The 22,419-nt window shown below is 41.6% G+C and overlaps 2 protein-coding genes and 1 long non-coding RNA gene across 38 annotated transcripts in view; all 3 read left to right on the top strand.

Annotated features, from left to right (window-relative positions):
* The window catches only part of CAMTA1 (calmodulin binding transcription activator 1), a 973,269-nt gene extending 964,832 nt beyond the window's left edge, over window positions 1-8,437 (top strand). For 26 of the 36 annotated variants that reach the window (XM_028840340.2, XM_077976312.1, XM_028840326.2 and 23 more), the window contains one exon: window positions 5,187-8,437. In XM_028840340.2, coding sequence (XP_028696173.2) covers window positions 5,187-5,219 — 33 coding nt within the window. In that variant the 3' untranslated portion in view covers window positions 5,220-8,437. The remainder of the gene's footprint in view (window positions 1-5,186) is intronic. The other 10 variants (XM_028840314.2, XM_077976362.1, XM_077976406.1 and 7 more) reach the window with 1 other exon arrangement.
* Window positions 1,433-2,939, top strand: LOC144336817 (uncharacterized). Its single transcript, XR_013409136.1, has 2 exons — window positions 1,433-1,529; window positions 1,667-2,939. It is a non-coding gene; the product is annotated as an uncharacterized LOC144336817 (long non-coding RNA).
* Window positions 8,438-10,072: 1,635 nt separating the features above from the next.
* Window positions 10,073-19,981, top strand: VAMP3 (vesicle associated membrane protein 3). The gene is given in 5 exon segments (NM_001261368.1): window positions 10,073-10,137; window positions 12,201-12,270; window positions 15,706-15,864; window positions 16,673-16,724; window positions 18,155-19,981. Coding segments are annotated over 5 exon segments (303 nt in total). The 5' UTR covers window positions 10,073-10,135; the 3' UTR covers window positions 18,175-19,981.
* Window positions 19,982-22,419: the final 2,438 nt, after the last annotated feature.

Here is a 22,419-nt window from a genome sequence, read left to right as displayed (position 1 = left end):
TATAGATATGGTGACCACAGGTCCTGGATTTTCAAGTCGAATTCCAATTTCAAAAATTCTTGTCTATATTTACCAAGTTTGTATACCGAAAAATTTGCTTACAACATAGGTAATGTTAATGAAACCAGTTCAGTCCATTGATTTTGGCTTCAGTCTACAAAATTGAATTTTTTTTCCTTCCACTGAATTTTTTAGTTGTTTTTGCATAATGTGATCACAGCATTTGTAAGACAGATTAGTAACAGACGGATAGAAAACCATCTAATTCACTTTTTTTTTTTTTAAGACTAACAAGCAACTCATGCCTATAATCTCAGTACTTTTTGGGGCTGAGGCAGGAGAATTGCTTGAGGCCAGGAGTTCGAGACCAGCTTGGGCAATATATTTAGATCCTCTGTCTAGACAAAAAAAAAATTAAAAATTAGCCAGGTGTGGTGATGTGTGCCTATAGTCCTAGCTACTCAGGAGGCTAAGGCTAAAGATTGCTTGAGCCGAGAAATTCCAGGCCACAGTGAGCTATGACTGTTCCACTGCATTCAAGCCTGTGCAACCTTGTCTGTAAATAAGTGAAGAACATAAAAGCTAACAAGCAGGAATAATTATTATTACAAAAGCAGCACATACTAATTGTAGTGAATTCTGGAAATACAAATAACCAAGGAGAATCACCCAGAGATAATAATGGTTAAACTTCTATTTTGTATCCTTCTCATTGGTAAAGATTTATTTTTAATTAACATCTGCCTGAATAATCATTCATGTCCTTAACTAATAACAAGGTAATCTTAAATTTAACCATTTGAAACACTCTGATTTGAAACATATATTTCTTAAAATTTGTTTTAAAATTCTAGTATATGTCATTCTAAATCACTTTGGTGATGTAATTGTTTTCTGTTTCTTTGGAGGCAATGTAACATTCAAACATTATTTTATCGAGTTGACATTTGATTTAAAACAAAACAAAAATTAAGCACCACTGTCTCATCCTAATAATCTACCCTCAAGTAACATAAAACTTCATTTATGATTTCACTAGGGCAGATAGTAAGTCTCCGAATTGCATGTTAACTTTCAGAAGTAAGTTAACGTCAATATGGTCTATAAATTGTAAATTGGACAATGAGGCTAAAAATCTCCCTTGATTCTTAAACATGTTCTTTTCACATGTTTTAGGATTCTAAATAATTGTGTTGTAAAATCAATAAGCACATTTTATGTGAGGGTCTTCCCCCATCAAGAAGATTTTTTATTAATAAAATCAATATAGTGTCTCATAAAAGATGACACCTTAGAATTGAGAAAATGTAATTGTTGTTAATTTCATATCATACCATGGAAATTTTCCAAATGCATGTTTCTTATAAAATCTTTTGGAAAAAAACAATAAAATACGATTTTTTAAAAATTTCTGTGTTATCCTGGGAGATTTTTTTTTTTTTTTTTTTTTTTTTTTGAGACGGAGTCTTGCAGCTCACTACAAGCTCCGCCTCCCGGGTTTACGCCATTCTCCTGCCTCAGCCTCCCGAGTAGCTGGGACTACAGGCGCCCGCCACCTCACCCGGCTAGTTTTTTGTATTTTTTAGTAGAGACGGGGTTTCACCGGATTAGCCAGGATGGTCTCGATCTCCTGACCTTGTGATTCGCCTGTCTCGGCCTCCCAAAGTGCTGGGATTACAGGCTTGAGCCACCGCGCCCGGCCCCTGGGAGATATTTTTAGAGGCAGTGGAATGTTGAAACTATAGGTTTGGAAGTCAGACAAACCTGGGCTCAATTCCCTGTTCTGCCATTTATTAACTGTGTGAATTGGGGCAGATTGCTTAATTCCTATAAATCTCAGGTTCTGCATTTACAAATTGGAGCTAATGGCAGTGTTGTGAGGACTACATAAAGTAACAGATATTACGTAACCTGTATAGTTATTGGAATTTAATACGTGTTCTCCTTCATTTTTTCCCTTTCTTTTTTTCTAATTCCTCCTTGAACGACTTTCTGTAAAAAAAATGTTTGTGCCATTTAAGTCATTTTGATGTCATGTATAATGCTAGCATACTATGATAACTTTATCACGAAGCTAAGAACTAAATTCTCCACTTTAACTCAGGAGTCGTGAAAGCCTGGAAAACATATCTGAAAATTGCAGTGTTCTTATTTTTCCTATGTAGATATTGTACGTGGACATGCACCTCTCCTTAACTTAGTGGTCTGTGAGGCCATCACTAATTTCATAGCAGAGTATTTACATGACAACTTTAAAACCTTATGAAAACAACTTTTTAATTAGTTCTGAAAGAAACTGAAAAAACTGCAAAAACAAATGTGACCATTTTAACTAAAAGAAAAATGTTTTAGGGTATACCTACCCTGACCAGCTGATTATAGATTCTTTGGTGTGAAACCACATAAAACAGTTCTGGTTTATAATTCACTCTCCTTTTTATTTCATCTCAATGATGAACTTAATATTTCTAAAGCATCCCTGTTCATTCTAGAAAAATTGTGAATGTATAACATCTTTGTGTTTATGCTATCAGATTTTGAGTTCAGGATACCTCAAATTCTAGACATCTCACCAGTGATGGAGTCACTGTCGCATATTTGTGAATGAGTTCTGTGGTAGTGCAGAAAGAAAACGTAGCATTTGAAGTAGCATGCACAGGCTGCGGAAATTCAGCAGATAGGCCTGCACAAGTACCGATATTGCATGTCCAGAAGCAAAGTTGGCATCAGTGCATGCCTTGCATTTCCAGCCAAAGGGATGTTAGTATAGATACTGCATGTTTAAAAATTGAACAGACTATAGCATGTTTCAATTTTTAAAAAGCCATTTATTTATCAAGTATGCATGTCCAAAATTAGGGACCTCTAGTGATGTACAATTCTATACTGTAATATGACCCAAATTAATCCATGGTATATTTAATTAAAAAATTTCAAACTAAGTGATATTTGGATCTACTCATGAACATAGCAATGTATTCTAACTGTACCTGTTAACAAAAAAAGATTTAGCGGTTTCAGAGATAGACTGTCTGTCACTGTCAATTTGTAAACATCACGCTAGGACCAAGCTAGGGCTTGGTATATGTAGTAAGTAAATCAGACAAATAAGCAAGTTTTCAAATATTATAATTCTTTTTAGTATTACTGATAACATCATAAAGCTTTTCTTCTAAAAGAGAGCATCTTCTCTGTGAAGAGATTATATCAACTTTGCAGAAATGATTCTGCTTGGAAGTGGTAAATATAAATGTTTTCTTAAACTGCTGTTATAGCATATGTGCCATTCCAGACTCTCAACCTATACAGTATAGCAATAACTGATTACTGGTTTTTTCACAATATTTTCTTTCTGCCTATTATCAAGTTTTACTTGAGGCCGGGCCTGGTGGCTCATGCCTGTAATTCAAGCACTTTGGGAGGCTGAGGTGGGCAGATCACTTGAACTCAGGAGTTCAAGACCAGTGTGGCCAACATGGCAGAACATCTCTGCTAAAAATACAAAAATTAGCTGAGCGTGGTGGTGCATGCCTGTAATCCCAGCTACTCGGGAGGCTGAGGCAGGAGAATCACTTGAACCCAGGAGGCAGAAGTTGCAGTGAGCCGAGATCGCACCACTGCACTTCAGCCTGGGCAACAGAGTTAGACCCTGTCTCAAAAAAAAAAAAAAGTTTTACTTTACTGGTATAACTTAAGATAATAGGAGAGACTCTTAGGGAATCAGAAAAATATATTTGAGATTATGGCCCTCTGTATAGCACCACGACAAATCCATCTTTTCCTGGTCATGCTGTTGCAGAAGAGTATGGGTGTTCTAAGAAGCTGTTGCTCCCATTTGGCTAAAATTAGCCTCTCACACCCATTTTTGGGAAACAAATGTTATTATATGGTATGCAGTACCACAAACTGTGACTTACACCACATGCATTGCCTTCCATTTGATCATTCTGCTATTAAGGCAGGTTCGTAATTGTCAGTATAGAGAAATACTCTTACAGCAGACAGCTGCTTCCCCAGCACCCCATCTGCATCAGGTAGCCATATCCAAAAAAAACTGAGACTGATTTTTATATTAAAAATTACAGATCGGCAGTGATAATTAATAAGTAATTTGCTGATGTGAACTTTCCATGGCTCAGTCTATAACAACATTACTTAAATTTGTTTACTACAGTATGTTTGATGAATAGAACAAAGTACCTTATCAGTATCGCACCCTATGGCTATCCATCTGGGATCACTGGGAAGAGGAACCTGAATGTCTTTTTAAGTTATAATGTGGAATGGGAGGAAAGTAAGGAATTATAAAAATCAAAGCCTCCAAAAACCTGCGTGAAGGAGTAGAGTTGTACAGATGTATGATTAGGTTCAAGAAAGCTAACAATCTTGAGTCTATGAACAAAGCAATAGTAGCTTAATCCTTAGATATATTAAAAGCTAAATAGGCCGGGCGCAGTGGCTCACGCCTGTAATCCCAGCACTTTGGGAGGCCGAGGTGGGCGGATCACAAGGTCAGGATATCGAGACCATCCTGGCGAACATGGTGAAACCCCATCTCTACCAAAAAATACAGAAAATTAGCCAGGCATGGTGGCTAAATATAGAAAATACAGAAAATTAGCCAGGCACGACGCCTGTAGTCCCAGCTACTCGAGAGGTTGAGGCAGGAGAATGACATGAACCCGGGAGGCGGAGGTTGCAGTGAGCCGAGATGGCGCCGCTGCACTCCAGCCTGGGCGACAGGGCAAGACTGTCTCAAAAAAAAGAAAAAAAGAAAGCTAAATAAATGCATGTACAGTTTTCCTAATTTACATCACATGGAGTGATAGGACATTAATGGTGGTCCACCAGACTAAAAAGAAAGTTATTTGAATAAATTTTTATTAAGATAAACATGTGATTGTCACACTTGATTTAATACATTAGACTTTGATTTTGCTGTATTCTTAGAGCACTTGATGTAGAGCAAAGCTTTAGAATGATTTTTTTCACCTTAAGAAGGGTCACATCTTTTCTTTGAATATTTTCTCCAACAATTTCACAGGAGTTTCTTTTGCCATCAATCCTCAAAAAGGGTTTTAGTCTTGGCTCTTCAGTTCAGAGGGTGTGGTAATACCCCTTTTCTTTATTTGGTCGCAATTCACTATAGAGTTATCGCTTGCTGTTTTGTTTTGTTTCTCTTCCAGAGTGAAAGAATTGAAAAAGGCCAAGGAACTTGAAGACATACAGCAGCATCCCTTAGCAATGTGACATTGCTTTTCAGACTGTTTTCATTTCTGTTTTTAGCAGAGACATGCAACAACACACATGCACACACACACACGTACACACACACACACACAAAATCCCTCTGCAGTTTTGGGGAGATCAGCTGCAGGATTTTAACAGGAATGTTTTGGTCATTGCATTTGCACTTTCATGGACAACTTTTAATTTGATCAGCAAGACATCTTGGAACTCAATCTTCTGTTGGATCACGGGAAATCAAGACACCAGGAGGAATTGAAAGAGGCTTCCTCTTCTCAGGAAGAAGCCATTTCCTTCTCATATAGGGCTGTATTCAAACATCGTGTGGAACTGTACAAATATTTATACCAAAAATATAGATAAGAAAAGGTGGGGCTATACTAGCAACAAAAAAGAATGCTGTTCCTGCACCTGCCGGTTATTTCCAAGAAGCTGAATCTTTGGGATTGATTCTCAGTGGAGGGCTTAGATCATACAAAAATCTTTATTGGGTCCGTGTGTTCTCATTTCCTTCACTGTTTATTTTTGTTTGTTTGTTTGTTTGTTTTAATCTCTACAGCACACTTAATGCAACTTTTGAAATCTGCAGGTTTTTAATGTCTTGTGGAAATTTGCAGAGGGGCAGGTGTGTGGTAAACGGGTAATGCATGGGAAATAATGAGAAGCAGCTCACAGAGTTTAAATTATTTTCTTGTCCCCACCACCTTCCAAGAACCTGCGAGGGTAGTAATCATCTTGTCCCCTTTTTCATGTTCAGCACTTTAATTTTTTTGCCTTACTTTCATGTGCAATGAGAATTACTTAAGAATTGATAAAGCATGTAGCCTTTTTTAGTAACCTTGGAAGCTGTAGTAATTCTAAGGAATCATGAACCTTGCCTGGACATTTGCCACCTAAACGATCAGCGTGGTGCTGCGTTCTGGCCAGTAAATTCCATGTTTTTGGCTATATCTCATCCAAACTGAGCAGTTTCTGTGTATATATAGAAGGTAGAAATGAAAAGTGAGAAAATATTTGAAAGGGATTATATTAATTGCTAAATATTTTATTCACAAAGGTCAATAACATGGCAAGATAAAATTATTTGTATAGTTTTGTCTGAATGAGCGAGAAAAATGTGGATGTACTGTTTGTATATATTGTATATATTAAAACAAAGAGATATGTGCATGAAATCAAGAAAAAAGAAATGAACAAAAGCAAAGCATTAGTGGCTATGGTCTGTAAAATGAAACAAAAAAACTTTATTTCACTATAAGAGTACTTTATTTTAAATGTTCTTTAGAAGAACATTTTGCTAAAGCATGACTAAACTGCAAAAAAAAAAAAAAAAAAAAAAGAGCTACTGTATTTAGACTTAGGAAAAAAGGCAGAGTAACATTACTTAAAAAAAGGATATGTTTACATTTAATTTTGGCTACCAGGAGTTTAGTTTACTTTATTTAAATTTTTTTTGCCAATGGTGCCAAGTAATGTGAATGCTAATACTGCTTAAGAAAATTAAGTTACTTTTGCAAAACAGATAATCATAAGATGAAATCAGTATGTAGCTTAACACCATCCACTCACTCCAACAAAGAACACTTAGAATGATTTAAAAACCTGACAAAAGAAATAGTGTGAAAAGTAGAAAAACGTCACGTTTCCATATCTCCTGCTGGAAATCAGAAAATGTAATAAAATTGCACACAAAAAAATAACTAAAAAGGAAAAAGATGCAGACTGGTCTTTTAGAGATGGCATGGTATATTACTATTTCCACATAATGAGGAGCCAAAGAAATCTGATGCTTTTAACAATTAAACTACTAATGTTAAATTGAGAGGATAAAGTTTGCATTTGCTGATGCCAGTTTAAAATTCCCAGGTTACGTTTGAGGATCAGTTGGTGTAAAGCTGAGATGTTTTTTCTTGGTTCTGGCTGCCAACTGTGAGTTAAAACTCAAGGCTTGTTGTGAAGCCTAAAAATATTCACAAATAAGCTTTTAAACTGGTGTCTTTGGAAGGAAGGTAGATACAAAAAGGTTGTGGTAAAAACTGGGGTCAGTGCTCTTGGTGCCTTTTCTATAATTGTACTTGTTTTTTAATTACTTCCTTTCACTGCCAACCTCGAATTACTGTACAGTATATGTCTTTCTGCTTGTGATCGGCTTTGACAACAGTGACAGCCCCACAACTAGTAGCCACCTGTACATTTGTAAACTGACCTGACTCAATTTTGTTTTTAAATGTGTGGGTTATGTTGCAGCTGTTGCAGTCCCCCAGATACCTATTATTTTACACAATTTGACCTATAGGAGGACACTTGAGTAATTTACAAACACAACTGCATTCATAAACGAGAATAGAACGTGAAAGCCAGCTCTTTCAGAATATCCTCTAGTAATACTGAATTTAGATATCTTTATTCCATATATTATGGTACAAATAACTGATCTTTGACCAGAGTAATGACCTCAGTGGATTTGCTTTAACCCTCACGTTTTTTTTTTTTAAATGTTTCACATGTTACATTATTAGCTGAATACGTTAGAAAATGACAGATGATAGAGAGTTCCATAGAATTAAGAGGGTTCTCATGGAGGGGATAGGAAGTAGGTTTGAAGCCTACTGGTGTAACCTACCAGTACAACTGTGAATCCTAGGTGAGGCAAAAAGGCACTTCCACTGAAACGAAGCATTTCTGACCGCTTTTTCTTGGTTATGACTCTTAATTTCGAATATAAGATGATAGGTAAGCGCAGCTTTCTTGGATAATCTGAATTCCCAAGTGCCAGGAGTAGGATTTCATTATAAAAGTAATAGCTAATCTTATTCTATCTCCTGAAGATTTAATTGCTATTCTTGTTACCCATTCGAAATCAGCTGTACTGTGTGAACGAAATAAAGACAATTAACACGAACCCCTCTCTGGCTGCACGGTCGCTTATGGCAGTTCCACACAGTAGTTGGCGCCCAATGGGGGGTCCCTGAGACTTGCATGTAAAACTAGTCTAGATGTCTTCTTTTTTGTAAGTTTTATTTTTGTAATTGTGCATGTAAAGCATCATTGAATCAATGGATCTGTTGAAGAACTCAGCTGCTGGAAACCATGCAAAATGTTTTGAATTGCCCTTAAAATATGGAAAATGTTTTCTGAATGCTTTATATTCTTTCTGCTGTAAATTAAAAATGAAGAAAATTTCCCCATACTACGTGTGTGTTTTGCTTTAATGTGACTGGGTAGTGAGATCTAAGGTGATGGACACGTGTTTCAAAACGTATGTAATGATGTCAAGTATTTCCTTCTGATCCAGATGTAATGTTTTGACATTGAATGTTACATTGTTTCAGCTAGGTCCATGAAAGAAAAAATGTCTTCCAGCCACCATTCAGAGAGCTTTTCACCTATCTTTCCAGGCGCCTCTCAACATATCAATCATTTGTGTAAGGCAGTGCAGTTATTTGAAAGATAGACACTAATTTAATTCACCTTTTCAGTTACAATCCTCTGAAAGTCTTCTAAAAGGCATTTTCCAGCGATGACGAACGTCCTCCTTTCTGAGTATTGTGTCATCGCTGCTCCATTCCCTTTCACTGCAGAGCCTCTCCTTATCTCCCTAGTGCTCCCTCTTCCATCTGATCCATCTGGCCGCTACTGCCAGAGAAATTGTGCAGCACGGATCTCCCAAGTCCGTGAGTCAATGGTTTCCAGGGCCCACTACAATCAAATGACATTTTTCTTGTTTACCCTCTTTATTCAGTCTTCTTTTCACTTGTACCCAACCTGCACCCTGTAGGTGGTCTGTGCACACTGCGTCCATTTTCACTGCTGTCTTTGTTCATGGTGTTTGTCCAACCCTTACTGGAAAGTTCTTTTCTGCTAGTACCCAGCTCAAATCCCACCGCCTTTGTGACAGTCTCGTTTATTCGAATATATACGAATGTTTCCCTTTTCGAAGTATTCTATTTAGAGTTGGAAAAAACAGCATAGTATTTAAGTACTGTATTTTTCACTTCTCATTTAAGAGACCCACCAATGACCAAACACCTATAGTGTTTTATTTTTTGATGTCGGTAACTGTGTTGGTAGGAATATTTCAGTGACAAATATATACAAGGTAACTCACTGCGTTCAGATTTGTGCTTCCCTCCCTTCGACCAAAACCTGAGGACCTATTCTGTGTTAGGGCCTAAAAATACAGAAATGAAGGAACTACAGTCTTGATGCTAAGGCTCTCGTAAGCAGATTATAATATGATCTGCAGGGACAAATATTTGTGTTACCGAGGAAAACATGAGCGGGAACCTAACCCAACCCCATGTGACAAATACCTGAAATGGACTTCCTATTTCAACTACTTTCTCAGAGAAACATGGTGCCCTCGGGATCACTAGGTTAATCTGGAACATTCAGCAGAAGCCAATCATCTGTCTCTAATACTGTTAGAGAGAAATGGTCCCGAGCCCAGAATAACATGAGTTGCGCCCACCCTCACTTATCCACACAGTCCCCAGCCAGTGCCTAATGCGCCACGTTTGCAGACCACGTCCCCAAGCGCCAGCGCGGGCCGCGGTGCAGAGAGGAAGCTGTATTGACCTGCACTCTGCGTTTCAGAGCCCGGACCGCCCTGGGACCCCTGTGGCCCTCAAGTTCCCAAGTGACCTAGTCCAGGGAGTGGACATCTCGCTCTGACCCCGCCCTGGACGAGCCCGCCACGACGCGCCCGCCCACGACGCCCCCGCCCACTTCCGGCGCGCCCCCTCTGCGCCCCGCCCACTCCCGCCGGCCCTGCCTAGTGACGTCTTTGCCCGGAGTCGCGCCGTTCCGCCCATCTCCTTGGCCTCCGGTCCCTACTTCGCTGCTCTGCTGACCCTCGCTCGCCGCCGCCGCCGCCGCCGCTGCCAAAATGTGAGTGACGCTGCGCGACGCGGGCGGCTTCGGGCCCCGCAGGCGGCAGCTCGCGCTGGGATCGCCGTACCGCCCAGTTGCCGCCGGCCGCCGCTCGGACGCAGGCCGGGGCTGCGCGGGGATCCCGAGGCCTGGGGGTGGGCGGTAGCCCTTGGGGCGCGGGCTGCAGACGGGCCGGGCGGGTTCCGCTGCCATGGGGCGGACGCGGAAGGGGCGAGGGCGGGGCGGCGAGGCGCTTCCCGGAGGAAGTGAGTTGCCCGCCCGCACCCCGCTCCTCGCCCCTTCCCGTTCTAGTCCCAGAGGTCCCGGAGAGGAACGGGGACGACTGCCCTGGTTCGGGAGGGCCGGCTCTCGGCCCAGTTGGGCCCCGGAAGTTGCAAAAGAAAGGACCTCGGCCCTGTGCTGAGCCACTGTGGGCCCAAGAGCTCCTTGCCTGGCTAGGGGCATCTGCACTGGAAAGATCACTTAACCGTGGGCCTTCGCACTCTTAAGCGAAAGCGCTCTTGTGGCCCTTGCAAACCGGTGCTTCCAGTGGTAACGCTCAGAGAATGTTCATGGTTAAGAATCACAAGGACCCTCTCTTCCACCTCCATTCTGTTCATTGCTCACCGTCGGAGGAAGCCCCGGGTTTCTTCCAGGAGTTGGGGACCCCCCCTCGAATGTTCCTGCTGAGGCTGCTGTGTCAATAGATCACAGTGGTTAAGATCTAGATCCCAGGTACACAGGACCTGATCTAAAAACAATCTGAACGGCAGCCAGCTGTGTTGACTTTTTAAACCTCACTTTACTCATCTGTAAAATGGGAGTAATATTCCCCTCAGAGAGTTATGAGAGTTGAAGGAGAAAATGCATGAAAAGAGTCTAGCACCACGGCATGGTCCTTACTTATCTACCAGACACTAAACTCTGTGAGGACGGCGATGAGATCTGTTGTAGCCCTGGTCATTGACACATGACAGATGTAAAGTGACTGTTCAAACAGTCCATCAGACTGTTGTATACTAAGGTACATGCTAGGTGCTATCTAGGATACAGAGAAGAGAGTAAGAAGACCCAGGAACCTGTAATCTATTCGAGGAGGCAGGACTTTATACCTGAAAAACCAAAGTGATACTTTCCAAGTAATGGAGCCAATAATGACTTCAGAGTCAGAGTGGTTAAGAAGGATCTGCATGAGGAGAAATAAAGCCTTTGATGAAGATTTTAAAAGATGAGTACCTTCCCGGGGCGGGCGCGCTGGCTCATGCCTGTAATCCCAGCACTTTGGGAGGCCGAGGCAGATGGATCACCTGAGGTCAGGAGTTCAAGACCAGCTTGACCAACATGGTGAAACCCCGTCTCTACTAAAAATACAAAATTAGCCGGGCGTGGTGGTGCATGCCTGTAATCCCAGCTACTTGGGAGACTGAGGCAAGAGAATTGCTTGAACCCAGGAAGCGGAGGTTGCAGTGAGCCGAGATCACACCATTGCACTCCAGCCTGGGCAACAGGAGGGAAACTCCGTCTCTCAAAAGAGGAAAAAAAAAAAAAAAAGAGTACCTTCCTAAAAGGGGAAGCATTGCTTCAACACACCTTTCCACTCACACCAACCGCTCCCTGCATCCCAGTGTTCCTGACTCTGTTTCTGTAAATTAATCTATTTTTCTATATTGGAAAAAGGGCATTCTATAACTGTTTATAACTATGAAAACAGTTCCTGCCACAATGAAAAGATCAGGAGAGTACTGAGTACGTTCAAGCAGATGTGTGCCTTAGAACAAGTTTCAAAAAAGGACAGTAGAGTTTACCTGTCGTGGGATCAGATACTTCAGGGATACAAAGTAGGTCCTATTAAACCTTCACGTTTGTCCCTTTAGTAGGTGGGACAGTCTTGGAAATTATAGAGAAATTAGAAGAAATGTAATTAAAACTTTTGTTCATTGCTTCAGGAAGAATTTCTTTTTCTGCTTTAGTTCTAATGTAAGAAATTGTTAACAGTGAGAGTCCCGGAGTAACTTCTTTATACTTAAGAAAATGTATTTGGAATCATAATTTACTCATGCTCCTGCCTTTACATGTTCCAGGTCTACAGGTCCAACTGCTGCCCCTGGCAGTAATCGAAGACTTCAGCAGACACAAAATCAAGTAGATGAGGTATTGCTCTGAAATGTTGGAAATATGAATTTTAAACAAGTATGAGCACTCTGGAAATCTGTTTAGAAAAAGTATCATGAAAGTGTGAATGTAAAGCAAATTCTGACTGTATCATAATTGTAACAAAACTTTGCTCCCTGCTGTGCTGGAAGATCTAAGCAAAAGTCAGACTTTCTAGGTTTCATGCTTGTTTTCCTGTGGTAGAATCACATACCTGCTCATAACATTTAGCTCAGGAAAAATAAAAAATCATATGCTTAAAACATGAACACCACTCCCTGAGTGTATTCCCCAAGAACCACTTTATAAAATAGGATAATACAATGTTAGGATTAGGTCTTTAGATTGCTCAAGCCAAGACCAGTTCTTCTGATCAGATTTTTTATCAAAATGCTTTGTCCACTTACTAGTTATCCAGCCTGAGCAAGCCTCTCTGTAGAATTCATCTCTAATGGCTGTCCACTGACTCACACAAAGTAGATACTGTCAAACTCCATTAGCCCAGCAAATCTCTATTTGTAGAATTCTTGAGCTAGAGGACCTTCATCTTTTGTTCTGCACTGTATGTGGAGAACCACAGCAAAAGATTGAGAAATTCAGACTAGTATTTCCACATTCCTAAAAGCTGTCACTGTCCAACAGATATGTTTCGGTCTTTCTGCATTTAGCTGCCCTAAAAAACGGTTAAAGTTATGTTAGATACTGTTGTGAAATAATATAGTAATGTTTTGATCTGATGGTTTTGTTCGTGAACTTCTAAAAATTTTAGATTTTCCCAGTAAGAAACCCATTGTAATTCTGTCCTGCCTGAAATTTCTGTTGACTTACAAAATCAAATTGGAATTTTTTTTAACCAAAGGAATTTTAAGGAGGGTTGTTTTTTATTGAGGTGAAATTACCATAACATACAACTAAACATTTTAAAGTGTATATAATTGAGTGTTATTTAGTATATTCGTAATATTTTGCAACTGTTACCTCTTTCCATTTTCAAAACTTTTTCATCACCCTAGAACACTTCATACCCATTTAGTAATCATTCACTATTTCCCCTTCCTCCCATTTCCTTGTTACCTCTAATCAGCTCTCTCTTTCTGTGGATTTGCCTGTTCTGGATATGTCATATAAAAGGAATCATACAGTATGTGGCCTTTGGCATCTGCCTTCTTTCACTTAGCACAAAGTTTTTCGCATTCATTTAAGTTGTAACGCGTTGTACCATGTTCCTTTTTATGGTTGAGTAATATTCCATTGTATGTGTATACACAATGTGTTGAGCCATTCATTTGTTAATGAGTCTTTGAGTTGTTTACATCTTTCAGCAATTATGAATAATGCTGTTATAAACATTCACAGGAAAGATTTTGTTTAGACATATGCTTTCATTGATCTTGAATATATACCTAGGAGTAGCATTGCTAGGTCATAGTAACTGTATGTTTAATTTTACGAGGAACTGCCAAATTGTTTTCTACAATAGCCACACCATTTTATTTTCCCACCAGCAATGTCCAAGAGTTCCTGTTTCTCCACATCCTTGCCAACACTTGTTTTCCATTTTGATTATAACCATCCTACTGAGCTCTTTGGGTTTTCATTTGCCTTTCTCTAATGATTAGTGATGGTAAGCATCTTTTCATGTGCTTATTGGCCATTTATATGTCTTTAAAGAAATGTCTGTTCAGGCTTTGCCCATTTTTTAATTGGGTTGTTTTTGAGTTGTGAGAGTTTTTTATGTGTTCTAGATATTAAATCTTTCTTTAGTAGACATGTGATTTGCAAATACTTTCTCCCATTCTGTGGCTTGTCTTTTACGTTCTTCAAAATGTTCTTTTTTAATTTTTATCTTTTTTTTTTTTTGAGACAAGAGTCTTGCTCTGTCACCCAGGCTGGAGTGCAGTGGTGCAGTCTCAGCTCAGTGCAGCCTCCAAGCCCCGGGTTCAAGTGATTCTCCTGCCTCAGCCCCCAGAGTAGCTGGAATTACAGGCACCCACCGCCTTGCCCAGCTAATTTTTTGTATTTTTAGTAGAGACAGTGGTTCACCATGTTGGTCAGGCTGGTCTCGAACTCCTGACTTCAGGTGATCCACCTGCTTGGGGCTCCCAAAGTGCTGGGAATATAGGCATGAGCCACCGCACCTGGCCTGATAATGTTCTTTGATGCACAAAAGTTTTTAATTTTTATGAAGTCCAGTGTATCTGTTTTTCCTTTTGTTGTTCTTGATTTCAGTATCAAATCTAAGAATCCACAGTCAAATCCAAAGTAATGAAGATTTACCCTTATGTTTTCTTCTAAGAGTTTTATGGCTTTAGCTCTTACACTTAGATTATTGATCCCTTTTGAGTTACTTTTTGTATATAGGGTGAGGTAGGGATTCAACTTCATTCTTTTGCATGTTGGCTCTTCAGTTGGCCCGGCACTGTTTATTGAAAAAACTGTTGGATGGCCTTCGCACTCTTGTCAAAAATCAATTGGCCATAAATGTTTTCTAGTTTTCATTGTCCAAGTCATTCGCCTTTTGGTTAAATTTATTCCTAGGTATTTTATTCTGTTGGATGCTATTGTAAACACAATTGTTTCCTTAATTTCCACCTCAGATTATTTGTTGCTGGTGTATAGAAACACAACTGATTGCTATGTGTTGTTGTACCCTGCAACTTTGCTGTATTTGTTAGCTCTAGCAGTTTGTTGTGGATTCTTTGGTATTTTTTATATAAAGAGAATCATCTGCAAATACAGATAGGTTTATTCTTTTTTTCCAATTTGGATGCCTTTTCTTTCTCTTGACTAATTGTTCTGTTCAGAGCTTCCAGTACAGTATTGAGTGGCAGTGTGAAAGTGAGCATCGTTGTCTCGTTCCTGATCTTAGGGGGGAAGTCTTTCACCATTGAGCATGATATTAGTTGTGGATTTTCCCATAAATGCCCTTTATCATATTAAAGAAATTCCCTTCTATCCTTAATATGCTGATTGTTTTGATGATGAAAGAGTGAGCTCATTTTTTTTAAAGCGAAAGTTTGGCTCAAAGTAATAAAGTGCTGACCTGAAAGAACAATGTGCCCATAGATTGTCTTTGAAGTCTCTGTGCCTCTATTTTTTTTGGGACGGAGTCTCACTCTGTCGCCCAGGTCGAAGTGCAATGGCGCAATCTCACCCACTGCAACCTCCGCCCTCTGGGTTCAAGTGAGTCTCCTGCCTCAGCCTCCTGAATAGTTGGGATTACAAGCACCCAGCACCACGCCCGGCTAATTTTCTTATACTCTTAGTACTGAGACAGGGTTTCGCCGTGTTGGCCAGGTTGGTCTCGAACTCCTGACCACAGGTGATCCACCCGTCTCGGCCTCCCAGAGTGCTGGGATTACAGGCGTGAGCCACCACACGTGGCCCTATTCCTCCATTCTTTGTGCATTACTTGTTGTGATCACACTCATCTAGGTGGTGGACATAATGCGAGTTAATGTGGACAAGGTTCTGGAAAGAGACCAGAAGCTCTCTGAGTTAGACGACCGTGCAGATGCACTGCAGGCAGGCGCTTCTCAATTTGAAACGAGTGCAGCCAAGTTGAAGAGGAAATATTGGTGGAAGAATTGCAAGGTAATTATCTTTTAACTCACCTTTACATTTAAGCCCCCTTCTCCATTCTCAGAGAATTAACAGGCTACAGATAATGGACTTTCATGACTCTGGGAGGTGGGTTTGATTTCCTCCACATGGAAATGTGGGTCCACTGTGAATCTGAAACACTGACTACATACCCTTTCCTAGCCTCACCCTGGGAATCCTCTATGTGTTGTGGCTGATCTTCAGAAGATGCACGTAGAACAAGAATATCCAAAATCACTCACAGTCATCAGCCCCTCCCAACCCTCTACCCCAGCAGGGCCCCAAACACATAGGAGAGGGCTGGAATTGGTTAGTTTTCGTGTAGTTCTGTGAATGGTTCCAAGGTCAAGGGAAAGAAATGCTAGAAAGCCACAGTGTGCCCAACAGAAGAGTAGAAAGCAGCCCGCCCAGGAGCACAAGCCAAAGCAGATTTTATACAGTCAGTGAGTCAGCGTGCTGCGACCAGATCCAGATGTATCCTGTCCTCTGCCTTGTTTACAAGTGACACTTTGAGACACAGGGCAAGCTGAGCAGCCTTTCCATATGTGGAAAACTTGTATACACACACAAATGCCTAGCTAGAGGCCACACATCATTTGAACATCTTTTAAAAAGCAGGGAAGTTACCTTCAGGCCCTAATTGAGAACATTTAATTTAGGCTTTAGAAATTATGAATTCTTCCAGACTGTAAGCACCTGAATTTCCCTTTCAGTGACTAGACGAATATTATATGATAGTCTTCAACAAGCACGTTATGTCTGCATTTGAAATGTGATATGGATACATGTTTTGTTACAGATGTGGGCAATCGGGATTACTGTTCTGCTTATCTTCATCATCATCATCATCGGTGAGTTACCCTTCTCCAAACTGATTGGAAAAGTCTTCTCCATGTGTTCACAGACCATTGATTTTGTGTACAAGAACTCAGATTAAAATTTCCCTCCGAAATGTTAGTTTTGGCTAGGCGTGGTGACTCATACCTGTAATCCCAAAGCTTTGGGAGGCCAGGAGTTCGAGACCAGCCTGGGCACCATAGCATCTTTACAAACAATTGTTAATAATTAACCAGGCATGGTAGTGTACACCTGTAAGTCCCCGCTACTCAGGAGGCTGAGACAGGAGGATTGTTTGAGCCCAGGAATTCGAGGCTGCAGTGAGCCATGATCATGCCACTGCACTCTAGACTAGGTGACACAGTGAGACCTTTTCTCAAAAAAAAATAAAAGGTTCATTTATTCCAAGGTTTTCAGTTTTCTTTAATAAATGTTTTAGGTATTTGAGTTTTAAGTCTTGATACTTGATATAAACATTAATCCTTTGAAGTTAGGGAAAATTTATTCATTTCCACTTCTTTTCTCTGAATATATTTTTATCATATATTTACTTTTATGTAACGTAGTGGTTAAAAGCATGGAGTAACTGTGATCCATCCTGGTTACACCACCATCCAGCTGTATGGCCGTGGACAAACAATTTAATGTCTCTGGGTTTCAGTTTCCTCATTTGTAAAATGGGGATAATAATAGTACCTGCTTGTTTGCTTGTTAAAGGATCTGGTAAATATATAAAAATTGGCTGGGCGTAGTGGCTTACACCTGTAATCCCAGCACTTTGGGAGGCCAAGGCGGGCGGATCATGAGGTCAGGAGATTGAACCATCCTGGCTAACATGGTGAAACCCCGTCTCTACTAAAAATACAAAAAATTAGCCGGGCATGGTGGCAGGCGCCTGTAGTCCCAGCTACTCGGGAGGCTGAGGCAGGAGAATGGCGTGAACCCGGGAGGCGGAGCTTGCAGTGAGCCGAGATTGTGCCACTACACTCCAGCCTGGGCAACAGAGCAAGACTCTGTCTCAAAAAAAAAAAAATAATAAAATAAAAATTGCTTACATTGGTGCCTAGCATATAATAATAAAAATAATAGCTATATAAATAATATATATGTATACACAAACACACACATACAACTATTATATAATATTCAAACAACTCATTGCCATCTGTAGCCCAGTATATGAGAACTGAAACATGACTTCTTTCATTGATTGATGGATGTTAGTGGATGTTTCCTTTTAGCGGGAAGGTACAATTGCTTGGATCCTTTTGACTCTAGTCTCCTTCCTCTAGCCCTCTGTAGAATGGAGAGAAGCCAGTAGTAGGAAATCAGCCCAGTCTAATTTCTGATCACATTTAGACCGCAGCATTGGATGTTGGCTTGGGATTCGCACTGAGAGATTAACCTGCTGTTTCCCCTGCCTTTTTGCGTCTCTCCTTCTTAGTGTGGGTTGTCTCTTCATGAAGAACCAGCGGAACTCAAAACTGCTATTCAAGAAACCTCTTCAAGACTTTTGACTTAGAACCTGCTATATTATCAAGCTTACCTACTGTTATCTCTAAAATGTTTTTTTGTGTGTTAGTTAAAGTTGAATTTCTAGGAAACGTGCCTTTGTTTTTTAATATGCACTCCAAATTAGAAGTAAGGCCAGCCCCGTCCACATTTTGCACAGTGCCTTTACAGATTTATGTATGGGCTGATGAAGAGGCCTTCTTAAGTTCCAGAGTGCTATAATCTAGATGTAATGTTGTCACTAATTAATTGCCATTGCTCCCAGTAAGTTACCCTTGTCATTCGGCATTATTTTCAGAACCACATTTTAAAACTTTGGGTAATCGGATTTCCAACTTGTGCCTTCCAGGAAAAAACACTACTGCCTAACACAAATCTGTGATAACAACAGGCTGTGCCTTATTTTGATAATTTTCTGATTCCCTAGAAGAGAACCCTCTACTTTTTGTAAGCACTACTGACTCTCGCTGTATTTAAGATGCTGGTGAAGAGCTTTTGCTCTTGCATTAGATTTGAAGATGTTTACGTTGTTGTTATTGTTATGTATCACTTGCTAAAAATGTTGTTTAATCAGAAATAACCTCCTTTAAAAAAATTTTATAGAACTATGGGTATGACCAAAGCTTCTATTTTGCCAAAAAGTTAAATGCCGATAAAATGGCCTTAAGTGTATTCCTGATAGTTAAATTCAGAAACCTGCCAAATGGAACTCTAGGTGCCCCTTCAGAATTAAAATCATTACCTTGTGTATGAAACTTGTACATCTTAACAGGCCTTTCTTCCTTTTGAAAGGCTGTAGACAGTGTGGCTCCTCTTCTGATTCAGTATTCTGCATGGGGGTTAGAGAAGGTTTGAGGTAGACTCTGACCGTCTCATTCCTATGGACAGAAGAGTTTTACCCAGCAGTTGGCAGATTATCAGCTGTGGACTCCAACATGTTTCTGATAATTATGCAAGCAACAATTCTGTAGCCTCAAGTAAGACCACCTGTGAACTTGATCATTATCTGGCCCAAATATGAAGATAAACGATAACTTTTTGGAGTTTGTTTCCTATTTGTAGTCACATCTGCTTCCTAAATCATTTTCTAAATTACGCCTGCAATTAGGCATTGGTCAGGGGTGAACGACTCTTTTCACAGAGAGTAGCCAACTAGAGACCTTTGCTTTGATACCATCAACTGCAGAGAGTGCTGTTGATGGGAATGCTGGAAGTAGCTGTTGTCGTCAAAGAAACTTTGTCATCGGAGAAACTTTTCTTGTATACATGAGACTCAACATCAGGATACACAGCTTAAAGATGGGAATTCAGATATGAAAGAAAACAGGCAAGGAGGCACTGAGGGAGAAAGACACAGACTTTATTGCTCTGTGGCTCATTGTTACTGGAATATTCTAAAACTCTTGTTCACATGCTATTAAGACTTATAAAGCAGCAACAGCTGAGGCGCACCAGGACACAACTTCCATTTCTTTAACATCTGTTCCCTTAACATCGCTGAAATGATTTACTTTTGAAGACATGCCTTGCAGTGTGGCTAGCTGTGAGAAGAAAGCAGCTGGCAGTGTTAGGACACTAGCCCACCCTCAGCGCAGGATCTCTGGCCAGGTGTGACTCTGAAACCTTGGTGCTCGCCCCTTGGCCACAGAGCTCAGACCCACGTAACCCACTGGCTCCTGCATTAACCCAGAAATACCTCGCTTGTATCTGTGCACTTAGCTGGGAACTTACCCACTGTAGTGACCTAAATAAAGTGTTTATAAACATGATTGTGGCACCTGTGTTTCTTGTAGAGGAATAGCTGCACCTGATCCAACTCCTGAAACTGCCATTCCTTGCTGCTCCCCATACCTGTCCCTTAGAAGCTCTGAAACTCTCTCCCCTTTTCTCACCAGCCCCTCTCTAGGTACTCTACCTTTTAGTACCCAGCATTTCCCCATACCCCAGTGAAGAGAAGCAAACCACTCCCCTTCTGATAAGTGCTTTTTAGTATAGGTGAGGAAACTGGCTTTTACACAATTACTAAAATTTAGGATTTGGCTTTGGAGTTCCCTAAATAGATGGTCTTTCAAAAGGGATGTGCGAGCTGACCATGTATGTGGTAGACTAGATGGCTGCTGACATAGACCCTGGGATAAGTCTGGATGGGTGAGGGACATCCCCAGACACATGGCTCTGTTTTGTTCATGTAGATATTTTCCCCATGAATGTATTTCCATTCTTACTCTAGAACCCCTAGGAAACAATATAATATGGGTGGAAGAGGACTTTTGCTTATGTTCACAGTAGGAAAATCCAAGTCCCTTTCCCGAATTACAGGTCCCACCATGATCTGGTTCTTTCTAACTTTCCGACCTCATCTCACACGACTCTCCAGCTCTCTCTTCTCCAAGCAAAGTACTTCGCCAAAGTATAGCTAGCTGTTGACACTGGAGAGACGTGTGCCCTTGAGACTTTCAACATCAGGGTGTGGCTTGAAGGCCAGAGTTAAGCTATGAATGAAAACAGGCAAGAAAGCCCTGAGGGAGAAAGAGACCTGATAGTTTGTTTCGGTTTCTCATCAGCAAACTTACTTCTTTCCAAAGGTCTTTTGCAGGTACTTTCAGCTATGCAGGCTCTACTTCCCCATCTGCGGCAGGCGCCTCTCATCTCAGGTTGAAATCCGCCTTCCCAGAGGCCTGCCTCGCTGATCTCGGGAGGCTCTGGCCTCCCCCCTCCACCTCTCTCCCAGTTACTCTTCCTTCCAGTAGCTTGTTTTCTACACATCCCTTTAAGTTTTATGAACTTATTTATGGGGTTGTTTGTCTTTCTCAATAAAACGTCAACTCCGTGGGTGGCAGGGACTTTGGTCCACTCTTCTATCCCCTGGGATTCCAAGCGTCCCTACCCAGATCTGCACGCAATAAATGCTGAACGAATGCAGTTTGACAAAACCCACCTTGGGAGTCGAGAGCAAGTCAACCTAGAGTACCGCTTGGAAGGATAAGGTGGTTTATTCAACACCTAACATGAACACTCACCCACTTCACTTTTCCCCGCTTCCTTTGCATACAATTTCATTCATCCAACAAATACTGAACATTTTTTCTGTACCAGGCAGCAGAGAGGGGCGGCACTCTGCACTGTACCTTTCATTTCTGACGTGTTGAGATACAATCTACACTGAGCTTTCAGACATTTTTTTAAAGGGCTTTACACCTTCCTTTTCTGAAAGAGTGTCTTTTACATTTGTCTTCCTCCAGTTGCCAAATGAATCTAATTTTAGGAAGTCCAGAGAAGTGTTTTAAGTTCCAGCGTCAAAATTCTGTTTCTGGACCGGTGCGGTGGCTCACGCCAGTAATTCCAACATTTTGGGAGACCGAGGCCAGCAGATCACTGGAGCTGAGGCGTTTGAAACCAGCTTGGCCAACACAGACCAGCGTTACCAAAAATACAAAAATTAGTCAGGTGTGGTGGCCGCACCTGTAGTTCCAGCTACTCGGGAGGCTGAAGCAGGAGACTGGCTTGAGCCCAGAAGAGGGAGGTTACAGCGAGCCGAGATCGCGCCACTGCACTATAGCCTGGGCGACAGAGCAAAACTCTGTCTAAAAAGAAAAAAAATCTGTTTCTAAAAATCGGGTGGGCTTTTACCAGGGCTGCTTTACGGCCTGGTTCCTCGAAGTCCACCCGACTCACCTAAAGAGTTAGCGAAGGATGGGGGCGGTTGGGGTGGGCTCGGTAGGTCACGGGCGGTGAAAACCGTGGGAACCCGGGAAGACGCCCAAAGCACGATGAGATCCGCTGCCAGCAGCCAGCCCCACCCTGGGCTCCTTCCCACACCCGCTCGGGCAGCGGGGAGCCACCTACAAACTCCAGGACCCGACCCCAGAGAACTGGCCCGGGCCGCCCCTGCCCGCCCCCAGTCCCCGCCTCTCCCTCCCCTTTCTGCCCGCCCCCGACCCCCCCGCCCTGCCTCCGCCCCCCACGTCTCTCGACTCCCCCGCTCCCATCTGCCCCCAGTCCCCGCCTCTCGCCCCCATGCGTCCCCCTTTCCAGCCTCCCCCTGACCCCGACTCAAGCACCGCCCGCCCCCGCCTCTCGCCCCTCTCTGCCCCCGCCTCTCACTCCCCTCTCCTTCCCCGCCCGCCTCTCACGTGGAGGTTGGGCCGGACCCGCCCCGCCCCCCAGAGCCCGGGTCCCGCCCCCGCGTGGCTGGCA

This window comes from Macaca mulatta, chromosome 1, assembly GCF_049350105.2.
Source record: "Macaca mulatta isolate MMU2019108-1 chromosome 1, T2T-MMU8v2.0, whole genome shotgun sequence".
In the NCBI taxonomy this organism is placed as follows: domain Eukaryota; kingdom Metazoa; phylum Chordata; class Mammalia; order Primates; family Cercopithecidae; genus Macaca; species Macaca mulatta.
The sequence above is the reverse complement of the archived record's forward strand: the minus strand, read 5'-3'. Positions and strand labels throughout refer to the sequence as shown.